Source organism: Pungitius pungitius, chromosome 17 (genome assembly GCF_949316345.1).
Source record: "Pungitius pungitius chromosome 17, fPunPun2.1, whole genome shotgun sequence".
NCBI lineage: Eukaryota > Metazoa > Chordata > Actinopteri > Perciformes > Gasterosteidae > Pungitius > Pungitius pungitius.
Window position 1 is genome coordinate 10,376,288 of NC_084916.1, and position 16,772 is coordinate 10,393,059.

The 16,772-nt window shown below is 39.2% G+C and overlaps 3 protein-coding genes across 6 annotated transcripts; 2 read left to right on the forward strand and 1 right to left on the reverse strand.

Moving 5' to 3' along the window:
- Positions 1-3: 3 nt before the first annotated feature.
- LOC119219234 (aurora kinase A- and ninein-interacting protein) lies at positions 4-2,424 on the reverse strand. Of its 3 annotated transcripts, none has more exons than XM_037474285.2 (4): positions 2,286-2,424; positions 1,669-1,782; positions 1,288-1,444; positions 4-1,147 (listed from the first exon to the last, which is right to left on the reverse strand). In XM_037474285.2, the coding sequence occupies exons 2-4, from the start codon at positions 1,759-1,761 to the stop codon at positions 138-140; spliced, it is 1,260 nt and encodes a 419-aa protein (XP_037330182.2). In that variant the 5' UTR covers positions 1,762-1,782; positions 2,286-2,424; the 3' UTR covers positions 4-137. The 3 variants fall into 3 exon arrangements, with proteins under 3 accessions (XP_037330182.2, XP_037330184.2, XP_037330183.2); XM_037474287.2 differs by lacking the exon at positions 2,286-2,424 and adding an exon at positions 2,208-2,271; XM_037474286.2 differs by lacking the exon at positions 2,286-2,424 and adding an exon at positions 2,203-2,269.
- A 35-nt stretch (positions 2,425-2,459) lies between these two features.
- vps28 (VPS28 subunit of ESCRT-I) lies at positions 2,460-6,479 on the forward strand. 2 transcript variants are annotated; one of them, XM_037474289.2, is made up of 10 exons: positions 2,460-2,591; positions 3,494-3,557; positions 3,665-3,693; positions 3,823-3,860; positions 3,984-4,073; positions 4,188-4,293; positions 4,406-4,507; positions 4,994-5,047; positions 5,125-5,216; positions 5,565-6,479. In XM_037474289.2, exons 2-10 carry the CDS (start codon positions 3,518-3,520, stop codon positions 5,683-5,685), a joined length of 672 nt encoding a protein of 223 aa, XP_037330186.1. In that variant the 5' UTR covers positions 2,460-2,591; positions 3,494-3,517; the 3' UTR covers positions 5,686-6,479. The 2 variants fall into 2 exon arrangements, with proteins under 2 accessions (XP_037330186.1, XP_037330185.1); XM_037474288.2 differs by lacking the exon at positions 2,460-2,591 and adding an exon at positions 2,609-2,824.
- A 2,198-nt stretch (positions 6,480-8,677) lies between these two features.
- On the forward strand, positions 8,678-16,705 carry mapk15 (mitogen-activated protein kinase 15). Its single transcript, XM_037474943.2, has 14 exons — positions 8,678-9,226; positions 10,382-10,480; positions 10,749-10,778; positions 11,585-11,675; positions 11,977-12,107; positions 12,806-12,969; positions 13,140-13,279; positions 13,382-13,439; positions 14,042-14,179; positions 14,403-14,508; positions 14,605-14,923; positions 15,373-15,503; positions 15,658-15,804; positions 15,885-16,705. Exons 1-14 carry the CDS (start codon positions 9,143-9,145, stop codon positions 16,077-16,079), a joined length of 1,833 nt encoding a protein of 610 aa, XP_037330840.1. The 5' UTR covers positions 8,678-9,142; the 3' UTR covers positions 16,080-16,705.
- Positions 16,706-16,772: the final 67 nt, after the last annotated feature.

The window sequence follows — 16,772 nt, forward strand, 5'->3', positions numbered from 1 at the left end:
AGGAAAGACAATAGAGATATAATGAAAATGCTTTCAGTTTGAAAGTAGCTTAATATCAAGTGAACTGATTTCAAGCTCTGGTTGCACGGATGAGACATGAATTTTTGCACTATAAAACACAAAGGTTTTAACATCTCTTAGTGCTTGATTACAGTATTTCCCTGAGAGTCTTGAGTAAAGAGCATCTTGTCTTCTTCATCCTCCTCCTCAACAAGAGATTTGTAAGTGCTTGTTCTAACCATCACAGAGCTTATGTTACTCTTGTTTTTGAGTGGACTCCTAGCTTGCAGACCTCTGTGTGCAATCACCCTGAAGCCTTCAGAGTCCTGTGTGAACAACATGGCCAGACTGTCCTCATCGACCACTGTGCACGAAACCGTCGGTGCTGTTTTCTTTAAAGGAGAGCTGCTCGGCTTTGTCCAATTAAAATGTGACTCAAGGCTCTCATCTTTAGCAGCGCTTTTACGCATGCACAATGGAACATTTTTTTGAGGCGATGCAGTTTTGGGCTTTGTACATTTATGATCTGAAAGGGGTTCAATATGAAAGAGAGATGAGTGCTTTCTTGGGGACTTGAAGGACAAAAACCTTCTGTTTTCTTTCCCTTGATCCATTTGAGAAGAATGAAACTGTTCAAAGGATTCTTGAGTCGAGGTCCTAGCTTCCAAGTTATTCTGAATACCAAAGGTGTCCTCACTTTGCAGACAAGTAAGAAAAGCTGGTTCAGAGTCGCAAACATTCTTTGCTAAAATGTTTTTTTGCCCTTTTTCAGGCAGGTAGAATTCACTTTCACAATATTGGCTACAGGTGAGCAATGGGTCCTGACTCCACGCCTGTGGAGGTTGACTATCACATGGCAATGAGAAGGCTGCAATTAACCTCCTCTTACTCTGTGGTGGATTTATATCCTCCATTTGCTCTTCTGCTGCCTGCCACTGTGCTGCTTCCCTCTCAGCCAGATGTTCCGTCTTCGCCTCACGATTCACTCCAGGCACAGAGCTGTCAAAGTCAGACATTTCAAGTCTTCGTTTTGTTCCCAGTGCTGCGGGTGTGGGTGAGGTTACGACATGTGTGGCCGAGGTAGAAGATGGAGAAGGCTGCACTGGATCCGTGTTTGGTATTTTGGAATTAGACATCTGTTTGAGAACTTAAGGCAGAAGAATTTTTTAAGGATTATTTAAAGAAATTGGGAGATATTTTCAATGTATACATTCAGCAAGTAAATGGTTTACTGCCGCTAAATAAGCTTCCGACTGATTCAGCAAAATAGGATTTTTTGCAACGTACCTCTGTCCCGAGGTGCAAAAAAAGTTGAGATAGAGCTCTGTTTGGTCTTTGGCATCTCCATTTTAGTCTGGGTGAAATTGAGTGCCACAGCCAAACTGTATCCTCCGCCTCCAGCAAAGGGATTCAGCTGTTTAGAGATGGGACGGGCCAGTCGTTTCTAGACACAAAAGAAATCAGCTCTGCAGGTTAAAATGTGATTCTAATTAGACACTGAAGTGCAACAAACTGAGAAAATTTGGACTTTCAAGATGATTTACTGTAAGTGGTAGAGTGTTATTAACATCTGCTTTGAACAAGTTATTAAATGTAGTAATTCACTGCTTTATTGACAGGTAATAAAATAGCATTCAGTTGGATATTTAATCAAGTTTCCACAATCACCTGTTTAGCTTTTCCTTTCAGTTGCACAGTATCCAGCCAAATACCACATTCCTCTTCAGCAGAGGTCTGCAGCGACGGTTTAGAGGTCTTCATGGCCGAGTGTGAAGAACAGATCTGTAAAACATATCAGAAAAATAATATTTCTGCGTAGGATAATGTAGTTTTTTCTATAATACCAACACTACAAGATTGATCAAATGGCGATTCTACAAATGTAACGTTATAACTAAAATGGACTAACAGAAATTCAACAGAATCAACGGTTGTTAATTGAATTACTATTTGTCCTACATCTATTTCAATTGTCTTACGCGACACGCAGCTCACTAAAAGTACAGTTTCTATCGGACTTTCCTCGTCGTTATTTAATTCACTTCACGATCAACGTTAGTCCACAAACTAAATCAGAGAACTGCTTGTTGACTAGCTAACTCCAGTTAGCCAATTTCGTCAACAGCTAACGAAGGGTTATTTAATCACAGCCTTATTGAAATTCTCCATTTAATGCAATAATCATGATATATCAGAACTGACCTCACCAAATTGTACAGGAATGTTTTAGCTTTTCCTTTTGGTTCACAATACTATTTTTAAAAACTCCTAGCTATTAAATTCACCTTATCCAGAAATTCGGCCCCGATACCGTTTGAGTCTGGCGCCTCGACGATAGGCTCCCGTAGAGGTTGACTGACTGAAAACGATGTAATTAAGCCTTGAAAGCTGTTATTTGCTGTAACAAAAGCTTTAACGTTGGTGATTTACAAAGTCTAATGACACATTAGCGTTACTTATGTTAATATGCCAGTATTAATCTCAAAAGTTATTCATTTTTAGCGAGGCATAACGGCCACCTAAGATTTTGACGTCTGCGGGTCCCCACAGGAGGGAGTGTTTACATAGTCGTCACAGCTGTTTCCCGGAAGGTAGGGGAAATGTTTTTTAATTTTGTATATTAAACACCGATATTGAACAATTCTGCGGGTGTTCTCCACGTCACCAAAGTTATGATTATTAATACAAACTTTAGTGTTAACATACAGCTATCTATATCGCCTAGTTATAGTCAGGCATAAAGGGATTGATTGATAGCTAGCTCCAACAGCTAACGTTAACTTTGGGCTAGCTAGTCTGGCAAAACAAGAAATCGAAGGCTTCGGTAGGCTGAAGGTTTTTCTCTAATTCTCCGTGAATCAACTACTTCTTAGATTCCATTGTACGATTTTGAATCTTTTAACTTTTGTATTGTGGTAGCTGGCAGGTCTTAAACAGATTTCCAGAACATTGCATATAATTGCTATATAACAAGGTATACAAGTATCACGTTTTAATTGTTTTCCTTGTTCTTACGGTGGCTGGCAAATACCTTAACGTACAACGTTTTTTGAGTGTATAACGTTACAATTTACTCGAATGGGATGTTATACGACCGTCTACGTACTGTTTACGTCATTGTGTTGGCTCACTCACAGGAAAGAATATATATTAACGTTAAGTGTCTCTCACCCAAACCATGACCCCAGTGCTTTACCGCACTTAAACAGGTTAAAGGTATCTGGTAGCCTCAGAGAATGGTTGTTGTAAAAGGAACAAAGACGCATCTATTATACCATAAACAATGGCCACTCTGTAAAATTGTGCGATGCTAGTCTTTCTTCTTTTATTTATTCATGTCTATGCTATTACAGGCCTTGCCCTCGCCCCAGGGTCTGGTGCATTAACACACACCTATAATACCCAAAAGAAGAATGTCTTCTACACCATCTTCGGCTTCGTCACAACCATTAGACAGTTATTAAAAAAACATTGTAACTTAAATCTTTTTCAGATCAAGTTTGGATATATCTGCATCATGTTTCATGGTATCCCAGTTACAGGAGGTGTGGGAGGAGGTAAGCCTTTTTAATATATCTAATTAATATAAATTAGGTATTTGAACTGTTCAATTATCCTCCTATCAACAGTAAATTATAGTTAATGTCACAATTTTTTTCCACAGCTCCGGCCAATAAGCCCGAGTTATATGAGGTATAAGAAAATACTTTTGTATGCCTATATTTTAGTTTTAGCAAACAGGATTTGTAATATAACCCAAATAAACTCAGTTATCAGTTATTTTGATCAGCGATATATGATATTCCCCTTGTGTCTTTTCAGGAGGTTAAATTATACAAGAATGCAAGAGAACGAGAGAAGTAAGTGTGTGATATACATTACCAAGTACAAGCCTCTTACAGACACATGAACCAAAGCATTCCTAATGTTGTTTTTGTTGTAACATATTCAGTCATTCATCATTATTTATCCTTTATATGAAGGTATGACAACATGGCAGAGTTGTTTGCTGTTGTCAAGACCCTTCAGGCCCTTGAGAAGGCTTACATCAAAGACTGCGTCACACCAAATGAGTGAGTTATACTTGAGTTGCAGTTTGTGTTTAAAAGACAGAATATTAACAGTAATTACTCCTTTAACTTTGATTGTATAGTTTGTAATTAATGTGTTGGACTTGTGGGTTTCAGGTACACTGCTTCCTGTTCCAGGCTGCTAGTTCAGTATAAGGCTGCTTTCAAACAGGTGCAGGGCTCTGATGTGGGGTCCATCGACGATTTCTGCCGAAAATACAGAGTGAGTTCTTTTTTAGATGGCAGAATATTTTGTAAACTACATTTTACACAAATTGGCATTAAAGTTGTTCTACTGGTTAGTTTTTTCTAAGGATGTCCTTTTTGTTTCCTAGCTCGACTGCCCACTAGCCATGGAAAGGATTAAGGAGGATCGGCCAATCACCATCAAGGATGACAAAGGAAACCTCAACCGCTGCATTGCAGATATCGTTTCTGTATGTCCTCTTCTTTTTTCTCTCCAACAAATTAAACATTCAGACCAAATAGGAGGCTTATCTAGGGTGTCTGCCAGAATATAAAGGAGTAATTGTTTGTAAAATGATATTGTTTTTTTGCCGCGTGGACACCTGCGGCTTATAGACCGGTGCGGCTTGTATATGTACACATCTTTTTTTCGTTCTAAATTTAGACAGTGCGGCTTATATTCAGGTTCAGTCAGGAATTTACAGTAGTGTTCAGTTAAAGTGTTTTCACTTGATTTGGCTCATCCCGTGGTCAGTCATTGAAGTAGGTGAATGGGCGTTCCCAGCTGTATTCACTGAAATTGTGATTGTGGCAAAGACTGTTGCCTGTAGTAAAAAAAAAAAATGTATGTGTGTGTGTGTATATATATTTATTATTATTATTATTTGTCAGAAATTCAGGATGTTTTAAAAGTATGTGTGAGTAGAGTACTCATTATTTCTCATTGTTTCTTTCAGCTCTTCATAACTGTGATGGACAAGCTGAGACTGGAAATCAGAGCCATGGATGAGGTAAAGTAAAGAAAAAAGGTCAAACAAATAAACAAATTCTTTGAACTGTTTTAAATGATTATTTTCTATTGGTCCAGATCCAGCCAGACCTGAGGGAATTGATGGAAACCATGAACAGAATGAGCAACATGCCTCCAGACTCGGAGGCTAATGACAAAGTCAGCCTTTGGTTAGTATCACTAACGTAAAAGATCTTTGTTTGTTTGTTTGTTTGTTTGTTTGTGTGTGTGTGTATACTCTGTCATCCAGAGGTGCAAAATTGATGAATAGTAGGATTATAATAACTAAAGATTAATTAGCACTTACTAATTCAAATAGTAACTATACACGTATAATTGTAATCTGTTTTCTTTCTCCATAGAATTACAAATGGTAAATTCCTTTAGTATACTTTTTATTATGAAATTTAAAAAGTTGCTTGACTGTTTCTTAATTTGATCCCCAGTACTAGATATATATCATTATGTGATAAGTTTTGTCATAACTGTTAACTACCTTTTTTTTAAATTCTCACCAGGTTGACCACCCTCAGCAGCATGTCGGCCTCTGACGAGTTGGATGATAACCAGGTGCGCCAGATGCTGTTTGATCTTGAGTCGGCCTACAATGCCTTCAACCGCTTCCTCCACTCCTCCTGAAGCATCTGTCCACCATTGAGCCATCTGTCTGAAATTCTGACTCTAATATCTATTAAGTTATAAAAAGAAACTCTACTTTTTCCTTCTGGTTATTGGTGGATTTATATCTGTGCAAAATTTTTGTCTAATATCAAGCAAGTTCTTTCTTGTCATTTTGATTTACTTTGATGTTCTTTATTCATGTTAACTATTTCAACTTCACCCCCTTTCATACTCCACTGTGTCTGATATATCATGCTGCCTGCCACCTCTGTCCATCATGGTCACCCTTTTATCTGAGCTGCTCCAATGGCCTATTTTCTAGGACAAATTGTGATACATCTGTTAACATTGGATGTTCTGCCCCTTACAAAGCAGTTTACTTATTGTTTTGTACTATAATATCAACCTATCTAATTCCATACTTCGGTTTTGCAGTGCACAACAAACTGGCATGATACAATTATATTGGCGAAAGCCTTTGACCATAGGGGGCTGCAGCCAGGGTTTTGTATTTGGAAGATTAGATTGTTTTTCTCTGGTGCCCTAATTCTATTACATACCTGCCACTTGGGGTCATATAATCACCTTTTGCTCCTTGTAACAGTTTTATATCACGTTATTACTAAAGAATCCTAAAAGCTGATATTTGGGAAAATAACGCAGTTGATAGTTTTAAGATTCAACTGCACTAAAATTTGATATGGACATTTGTGTTAACATCTTTTAGTTAGGGGAGCACATTGCAATTTATCATTGTAAATAAGTTTAAATGAGCATGTAACTTTTTAGAAATAAAGGTGAAAAAACTCCAATGTGTGATGATCAAATTTATTTGACCAAAATTATAGAAGAATCAAAACGCAATCATGTTTCGACTTCTGTTTAGGCTTTCTTTCCCGATGAATTGTGTATCTGCTGAGCAACCTAATGCTCTATGACAAGATTATTTTTTTGCAAAAGAAACCATTTGGCTCCTATTGACCACCCATCCCACTCTGACAAATATCTGGTCAAAGAGAAGTTAGATGGAAAAGTATCAACTTGACTGCAGGTTAGATGCCTAACCTGAACACCAAATTGCACTGACTGTGCCCATATATCGTGTCAATGTGCAACTCTTCAGGGAAAGTCTTGCTTTTTGTCAGTTACTTTTGTTGCTGGTCAGATGGGAATGTATACATTTAGCAAACAATAAAGCCACAAAGTGATGAAAAGTCAACCGAATCCAGCAAAGAATGTTTGGATTGTTGAAGAAATTGTCATACCTCATTAAGGTCTTGCATGTTGTTTGAGTTTCCATACATATTTGCAAAGTACATTTAAATCCTTAATCCTTAGCAGCCATGCAGGATCACATCAGCAGAGGTTTCCAATAAATAAACTCATAAGTTAGGGACATTTGACCGATAAGGAACCCAACCTGTGCAGGTGTATCCCCAGTCTGGTCAGTTAAACAAGATCCACTGGGCCAGTGGTGAGGCTGATTGGGGTTGTGCTTAAGGTTACAGTCGGGCATGTAGAAAGTTTGCCCGGACACGGGCTGAGGCTGTTAGCGCAAGCTGCTGGGGAACAAGTCCCATGACTTCTGTTAGATAATTTAAAAAGAGAAAGGAGGAAGCAAACCAAGGCAATCGAAGGCACGTGTTCAAAAATTGGAAGCCTGGATGGGGACGTCTGGAAGAATTCAGCCAAACAATTTCTCTCGTTCTCAGAGATTTATTTGTCAGATCACAGGTCAGGTATCAGCGCTGCGTTTGCAAAGGCAGGAGCAGTTCTGTCGGCCTGCAGGCCGGAAGAACAACTAACTAAAATCAGGAAGAACATCATGTTTTTTAACCCTTGTAAGACAGAAAAGGGAAAGATTTCTATTGGCCCTAAACTGGTATTGAGGGGGAGCAGGTTCTTCCCCCACAACACAAGACCCAGTCACTTACGATTTAAGGGTCTTCTAATCGTAATGTAAACAAAACGACCAAAGTGTGTGTGTGTTGTATGGTGCTTGGTGTGTCCCTAACTCCCTTTCTTGTCAGACTTGTGTCTGCCTGCTCGGCAGCTTTTGATTATCACTTCAGCGCGGACTAAATTTCTTCCACAGTAGCGCAGTAGTAGAAAACTATCGGAGCAACTTTTTTATATGGTTCAGACAATAAAACCCAGTCGAGAGTTGATTGAAAACAGGCGGTAGTGGTAGTGGGGCCAGGTTGAATGTGATACATAGGTGTCCTTCATTGTTATAATACTGTCAATATACTCGTCAGTGTTCAGTCTCCAATGTATCACTGAAATGTCATGGAAATAAATCATCCAGGTTTCCATCCGCTAATACATCATCTATTTTTTCAAGCCTGAAACTGGATAGCTTTAGTCGCCCCAGATACATTTTTATCCAATTCTGAAGGAACATGTATCCTTTAGAGGTGCCTCCAAAACATATACATTTTTGGCTAAATCAAAGATGAAATAAGCAAACCTCAACACCACTTTGTGCTAGTAAATTTCACAATTTTCATGACTCAAAAGGCCTGTTTTCAAATATGTTGGTTTCTTTTGTTTCCTTGTTTTTTTACTGAAGAGTGCACGCATTCTGCTGTTCGATTGATACTATAACAATTGGTTCAGTAAAAAAGGGCATCATCGTCCTTGTATTTGTATTCTCTTATTTTTCATTTATTCACATTAGGCTAGCGGTAATAGGAGTAACAATGTCGTTTGGTCACAAAAATCCAGTGTAACAAGAAATATTGTGTTTGTAGTAATAGAAATGTAGAATATTATAGCATTTGTTATAAAAAAGATTGTCGCATTTCAACCATTCTAATCGTTGTACTTGTACCTTGTACCTTGTGAGGACTGCTCCCTATTTCTTCTGTACTATGAAAAAGTGCTACTTGGATGGGGGCCATGAAATAAAAATGTGTACAATTACAGAAGAAGCACACCCATAGTGTGACCCCGGCAGCGTGCGTGCTGCGGCTCCTTTAAGAACCGGGCGGCAGCCTATTTGTTGCCGGGACGACAAGCAATGACAAAACTCCGGCTCGACAAATTGTGGCAGCAAGCAGTGTGGGGATATCGAAACTTGTTGTGAGAACAGCTTGGCAAACAACAACCGATTTTGTACAGTGGAGGTGTACAGGGTGTATTTTTTATTCTCTAAATGTATTTAAAACGAACCAGCTCTGCAGCAGGCTAAGGACGTCACGTGGTCGCGTGTGTTGCTCGGTGTTGCCAGATAGGATTCAAACGGCCGAAAGGACCGTGTTATGCTGCACGCCGGTTTTACTGAGGGTTGAGGAAATGATCATTCAATTTGAAGGCGCATTTCTGACGGACGTTGCAACCGCTATTTAGTCATTTCTACCAAGCGTTTTAACTGTTTTCCGGAATTCTAAGACTGCTGATCTCTTTCGGAAATCATCCAACGTCACGGTGATGCTTTCTGCATGAGCAGAGGGACGCACTAATTAAAACAAAAATGAGCAAAAAATCAACAAACGTGCCTGAAGTGGAGGACCACATTTCACTCAAGTATGAAATCAAGAAGAGACTTGGTAAAGGGGTGAGTGACCTTTCTGTATCTTAATCGAATGGATATCATTGCTGCCCCTTTGACACGAATCGCACTTGCACAACTTCTGTTACTCAACAGTTGCAATGCTGTTTTTTTAACACCCCTCTTTACATGAATTTCCTAAACAGTCAACATTAATGTACAGACAAAGAGCTCTCTGTCTGTACATTAATGTTCACTACCTCGTTAAGCCCCCTCTGTACTGAAATTCCTGAAATTACCCAGACTTAATGTCCTAAATACCAGTGATGTAAGCAAGGTTTTTTTTTATTTACTTTGGCAGGACAAACTCAATCTCTGCAGATCAGCTGATTTGTGGGGACACTTTTAGAGTCTACTCCCCATTGTCTTTCTCTTCACTCTGCATTTGCCACAGGAGTTCCATGGTTTTTTTCCATGGACTGTCCACAGAGACTCACAAATAGCTGCTCTGTTTGCAATGGCCAGGTGGTAACTGCCGCGTCATAATGGCTAAATAGACATAACTGAGGGCCTGTGACTCCTGTTATACTTCAGCTTAACCTGTCTACAGTTGACTGATGTACTGAAGGCCTCCTATGCTGTAGGAAGGCAAGTCATAATGGGCAGCACTGTGCAGTTTGGGTTTAGAGGGTCATAACATGCTGTTACAACAGCAGACACTGCTAAATTGTTGCTGCTGAATAAACTGTGTTTTGTTATGAAAACAAATTCTTGACTCGAATTGTCCATTACGACCCAAAAGATACCTGATTCACACCAGGGCTGTGTGAATCTGATCCATGCTGCTCAGATGCCTCACTGCTGCCTATGTTATGCTTGACTTCACCGTCCTCATCAGCACCTCGAACCGTCCCGCCCCATTGGGGCGAGCTACCATTGAGGACACAGAGATCATGTCCTTTTCCTTTAGGAATATGGTGCCATAGTAAACATTTTGGGCAAGTGAACAGACACAATGTTTTGGTGTCCTTAGAGCAGTGTTTCTTATGCCAAATGTAATGTACAACAATGTAGACAACAATTTTTAAATGGATCCAAAAAAAGATATAACCGCTGAATGAATTAAACATAGGGGAATAAAATACCTAAAATTATTAGAACTTTTAGCTGACTTTCAGATCTGTATTTCCTTAACTTATGACCATTTCTTTTCTCTCACAGGCATATGGCATTGTATGGAAAGCAGTTGACAGACAGACAGGGGAGATTGTGGCAGTGAAGAAGATCTTTGATGCCTTCAGGAACAGGACGGATGCCCAGGTGTGTGGTTTAAGGGGTTTTGCAATAAGTGCTAATAAATTAAAGTCATTATTGGACCCTGTGTTAACTTTACTCAAGAAATATTGTGTAGCAAATAAGTTTTAAAACCTTTTTTCTGATAATTGTCCTGCAGTAAATTAGGTACCTTTGCCATTTCCATAGAAAGACGATTCGGCTAATGACTACACTGATTGAGAGGCTTCTGTGTATAGTTTACGGCTGCGTCTCGCTTGCAGATTACTAATTGTAATTTTCTTTCCTTTCGCAGCGCACATTCAGGGAAATCATGTTCCTCCAGGTGACAATAATAGTTGTGTTCTCAGCCCCATTTCTTTACATTTGCTTTCCTCTATATCTGTCTTTGTCCCGTCTCTTTCATAGTATACAAACCATTGGGGACTCTTTATAAATAAACACAAACGGCTGGGTCTGAGATTACAGTTACTCACTCTGAGTCAGTGAATGAGCTCTATCGACTACTCTGCAAAAGCGCGCCTCCACAACAAAATGGAAATTCCTTTAATACTCTTTTCTATGAACACTTTTGCAGGTAAATAGCCGCTTTATTTAATGCAGCTACAGCAGTTGTACCATGCCCCTCCTGCTCTCACACACAATGTTTATTATTCCGTGACGTTTTTTTCACAGTTTATTGATTTATGAACATGCTCCAAAGGTTTCTGAACCCATTTGGCAGCTCCTCAGTTAGCTGTGTGAAAACCATCGAGCAACACAGCGGGTACAGCGTGTTTAAAAAATGGACAGTGACAAACTTCTACTTTATTATTATTATCTGTGAGGAGATGGATCATGGAACAATGTACCTGTCTGACATTGCTTTATATCAACACATTCCTGTCTAATTCTTAATCTGCTGACCTAGATTCATATGACTTTAAACTGTACCTCTGCCCCCTAATCTTCTGTTGTAATCTTACAGTGAAATTCCAGTGTTATGGCCATGGGATTTATAGTGACCACAATGTAATCTCATTATGTATCTTTTCCCAGTTGTTTATACAACCTTTACACAATACCTGAAAGATAAGATTGCCTTTACATTTGTGCGGTGTCTATCAATAAAAATAATAATTCTGTGTTCAGGAGTTTGGAGATCATCCCAACATTGTCAAGCTTCTAAATGTTGTGAGAGCTCAAAATGACAAAGACATATACCTCGTCTTTGAATATATGGGTGAGTGCTGCACGTTGTTTTGTAGAAAAACGTAGCTGCAAACTATAATAGTTAAACAGCTATGACATCAGCATGGTGAAGATTAATGCTGTATTGGTTCTCAGCAGTTTATCTTGGCATTGAAAAAGCTGGCTGCACCGTCTTTATTGCTGAGTCTTGCTGGGACTTGATTTAAATCATTGTGCGATTAGGGAAGATCATGTAATCTATAACTCGATGCCAAAATCCCAAATAATAGATGATGATTTACGATTTAATCTTTGGTAGATGTCACTGTCATATTCTCATACATTTCTACTAGATACCGACCTGCATGCAGTGATAAAGAAAGGCACCCTACTGAAGGACATCCACAAACGTTATGTGATGTACCAGCTCCTCAAAGCCATCAAATATCTGCATTCAGGAAATGTTATTCACAGGGACCAGAAGGTACGTCATGTGTTCATTATTAAGCCTTATCCGTTTCTGAGAATTCAAAGTATATGTTTTGGAATCTAAAACGTACCACGGTTCAAGAAATCCGACTTAAATTCCGGCATTGTACTTGTATCATACTTGTACTACTACTTGTATCATGGTATCAAATGTCAATGATTTCCTTTTAAGTCTTTTTTATCATGGCGGCTTAATTTCTCAATTAATCAAGTAGTTTTTCGTTTTTGATCTCACAAGTTCAAGTTGAGCTTTTTAACTGCTTGATTTAGTCGACTAACAGTTGAAAATATAAAGCTTTAGAGTCTATGCTGATTGAAAACCCAGAAATTAATTCTTACAGATCTAATGTCTACTATTGTATAATTCAATTCAATTCATTTTATTTTGTATAGCCCAAAATCGCAAATTACAAATTTGCCTCAGAGGGCTTTACAGTCTGTACACATGCAACATCCTCTGTCCCGAAACCCTCACATCGGCACACTGTTTTCATTCAATCACAATCATTAACACCTACACACCCGCATTCCTAGAGACTAAAATGTCTCTTCTATTCCACGTCTTTCCATTCCTGGTGATATTTGTTTTCACACCTTACACGAGTTGCTCAATTTGACCTCTCTGTAGATAAGTGAAAGCCAAACTATTATTGTCCCTGTGAAGAGTGTTTCTCTTGCCTGTGTTTCCCACAGCCATCCAATGTGCTGCTGGACACTGACTGTGTAGTCAAGCTGTGCGATTTCGGCTTGGCCAGATCCCTCAATCAGATCCAGGAGGACAGCGGGAATCCAGCGCTGACAGAGTACGTGGCGACGCGGTGGTACCGAGCTCCTGAGATCCTGCTGGGATCCACAAGGTATCAACTTGGCTCTGTGCAACATGTTGTTCTAAAAATAATTAAGCAGGTGACATTAAAACATTTTAATTAAAGGGAAAAAATACTTCTGTGGAAAGTAAGTGATGAGTGTTCCAGACAAAATCACGCAATCAAGTCTGAATATGGATCCTTTGTCATCTTGTCTGAAGGTACACTAAAGGTGTGGACATGTGGAGCCTCGGCTGTATCCTCGGAGAGATGCTGCTGGGAAAAGCCCTGTTCCCCGGGACATCCACCATCAATCAAGTAGAGAAGATCATGAGTGCCATACCACACCCCAGCGCAGAAGGTAATTAAAGAACTCCACATTAAATTCCTTTAGTGAACCCATTACTTTCAGTGATGGGCTGCATCAATTAATACTAATCATTAAATGTGATTCAACTTTCAGATGTTATCGCAATCAAGTCTGAATATGGATCCTCTGTCATTCAGAGAATGTTACTAAAGTAAGAAAACTTTGTTCTATGTTCTGAAAATCCTACCGTACAAAGCATGTTAACAATGAAATTATTTTAAATGCTTTGTATGTGCAGCCTACTTGTACATTTGCATAAACAATGCATATTTTGAATTTCAGTCAGTCAGCTCAGATGGATTGCTTTGTATGTAAACACAGTGCTTGCACAGTTGCAGTTATAGTGATGCTTCACCTCTTTCTGACCTTGTGAGTCCTGGCAGAGAGTTAGTTTTGTGAGTGGTTATACCAAATGTGGTGCTGATTTCAGTGCCTGATCAGAGAGACGGACAAGTAACTATTGTGGAGAGGAAGTGACAAATCAAAATCATTCAAAAAACGATTGGTTATATTTATCTTTTAATATCAAACTCAAATTTCACCCACAATGATGTTCAATCACATCATTGTAGGTAATGTGTCACGTTTTGACAAGGAAGAAAATATCACAGAAAAAAATAAACAATAAATCTTGTTCAGTTGCATCAGTTTTTATCCTTTTTTTAAACACTGTACAACATCATTATGTTACAGTAGTGGAATACTAAATATCTGAAGTAGCCTTTGAAACATCTCTTTTCATTCCTTCACCAGACCACGGGTTCCTTTTGAGGAACTTCTCCAGCCCTCTTCGCCTCCTGACGCTCTAGACCTGTTGAGAGGTTTGCTAGTTTTTAACCCAGACAAGCGGCTGACTGCTGAGCAAGCTCTGCAACACCCATATGTAGCCAGGTATTTTTGATCAAGAGCTTGAACTAATTAATTTATTGGCAAAAGTCTCCTCTAAAAGCAACATGTGTTTTATTCTGTTCCCTTTAGTGAGCATATGTGAACAGTAAAACAAATATATACTGTATAGATAGAATTTTATAGATATCAATATGCAGGAAATTATGGCATTTTAGTGCCTTGAATGTCTATGATTAATCTATATTTGTGTTTTCTGTCTCTGGAGGTTTCATAATCCGTCCAAGGAGCCAGCTCTTAACTATGATGTAGTGCTAACAGTGGATGATGATGTACAATTATCTGTTGTTCAGTACCGCAATCAACTTTATGAGGTAAAAAGTCAGAAATGTTGTCAAAATTGAATTTAATCTTCAACATTTAGATAGCAGTAATCACAAGTTATAACAAATTGTACTCCTGACCTGCAGATGATACTGGAGAGGAGAACTACTCAGGGGGTGCTACGGCTCATCCAGCCAAAAGATGGAGACTGTGTCAGCAGCACTGAGAAGCCTCGTGTGAAGGACGAAGTAGAGAATTGCGGAGTAGCAGCAGATGGGGACAAAGACCATGAGGGGAAAACGCAACGTGAAAAGACTGAAGAGACAAACCAGGAGCCTTCACATCTCGCCATCACCAAACCTGAGCCTGTGAACGTGCTCTCTCCTCCTGCTGTTGGGAAGACGAGTCTATTATCCAGCCCTAGTTTTGGAAAACTCACATACAACCCCATCACACATGCCCCAAGTATGTCTGAATTATTTTTTTTCCTGAGCCAGGTTTCGGAATTCAAAACCTTTTTGGTACTGATTAAAATAGGTTCATAACGCAACCTGAATGCTATATTATTATCACAGTATTATACCACAATATCTAGGTCTATAGAATATTTGAAGACAACATTTTGAGATGAATTTATTTTTAGCTTTTTGTATTGCAAATATTTTTCTATTTGTTTAGGTGAATGATGATCAAAAGGAGGTGGAAAAGACTGTCTGTAATTGTACATTAAATGATTTAAGAGGCACCGGGCTGTTTACATCGCAGTGCTGGTATCAGATTTGTTACAACAACACAACAACAACAACAAATCTGTACCAAACAACACAGCTACATGTATTTTACATAAATCTTTCAAACACTGAATATAACCCCACTGTTTCAGGTAGAAAACTAAAACCCCTTTGTTCCTTCAGATGGTTTTGTTAAAGGTCCAGTTGGTCCTCCTCATCACTACTCCTCTGCTGCAGCCAGCAGGAAACTAATGGCACAGACCAGTAAAGGAGATGTAACAACATCACCAACAGAGGGCGTCCACACTAATGTAGTAAGCAATGCACCTCAGTCCATATCCTGTTCAGTTTTGTTTTCTCAAGCTGTGATGTAACCTTGTTTCATTTCCACATCCTTTTCTCTCCTACTCATGATGTTACTGTGGCTCTGCCCGTAAGTTGCTCTTTGCTTGTCCCCACCTTCACTAGTCCATGGACCAGATTCTCCAGCGTGGTCGCTCAGCCCCTGGGGCCCATAACCGCTCTTTTTCCTCGACCCTAAACCAAACCCAGAGCAACCCGCTGGTTCGCAAGGATGAGCTTTCCTCCGGGCTATGCATCACATCTGCACGCCTGGTGAGTATGCCTCAAACAAAAAATATACACATATTTTTAAGCTGGATGATTTGTTTACATTTGGTTTTCTTTCCATGTAGAACCAGCGTTCCAACTCTCAGGTTCGAGAGGCTCGGCCTCCGACACGGTTCAGCAAGAAGGTATTTCAGAGTAACTGTAATGTGGCAGCTGCAGGCGACCCACGAGCCAAACTTGGCAGCTATTCCCAGGCCTATGGTACCATCAACAAAACTGATCTGGACAATCTGCTTCGAAGCCGCCCTTACAACCAGTAACTGTTGTCATGTCAGCGGTAACAAAGGGGCCGAATGAACACCCTTGAGATTTGACTTTGACAAGGATGCTAGACGCAAGCTGACAGTAAATCTCTTACACTGAATTTGTAGGATTAAACTTTGAAGACTGTTACACATCGCTTATGTAGATTGCATTCATGGAGACATGATTCATCAACTCAACAACAATTCTCAAAAGGCTTGATTATCAACCCGACCAAAACCACAGATCTTCAGGGGCCTCGAACAGCCTATTTGTCATTTTGTGGTCATTCACAAATGTGATATACACATGTTTAACCAAATTATCAGGTGAAATGAAACACTCATATGTTGAAAATTCATATTTTGTGTTTTAACTAATTGTCACAGACAAAAGGGGCTCGTTGAATACTTTATACGGTGTACCTAATGAGCTTCAGGCTAATGGTTTATGCACATGATAATTGTAAAATATGCAAATAATTGTTTGAATTGATTTTGCAATAATGCATTGTTGTAATGTGAATGCAGCAGCAGCAAGCCTAAATGTACAGAAAGAAAAAGCATGAATCTTTCTTAAACAGTTGTTAATGTTTAACATGGATGACTGTGGCAATACCAAAGTTTGATAATAAACTGAGTTGAAAATACTTTGATCCTTGATTACTTCGACCTCTTTGAGCTTCAAACTTGTAAAAATATTACCTACAA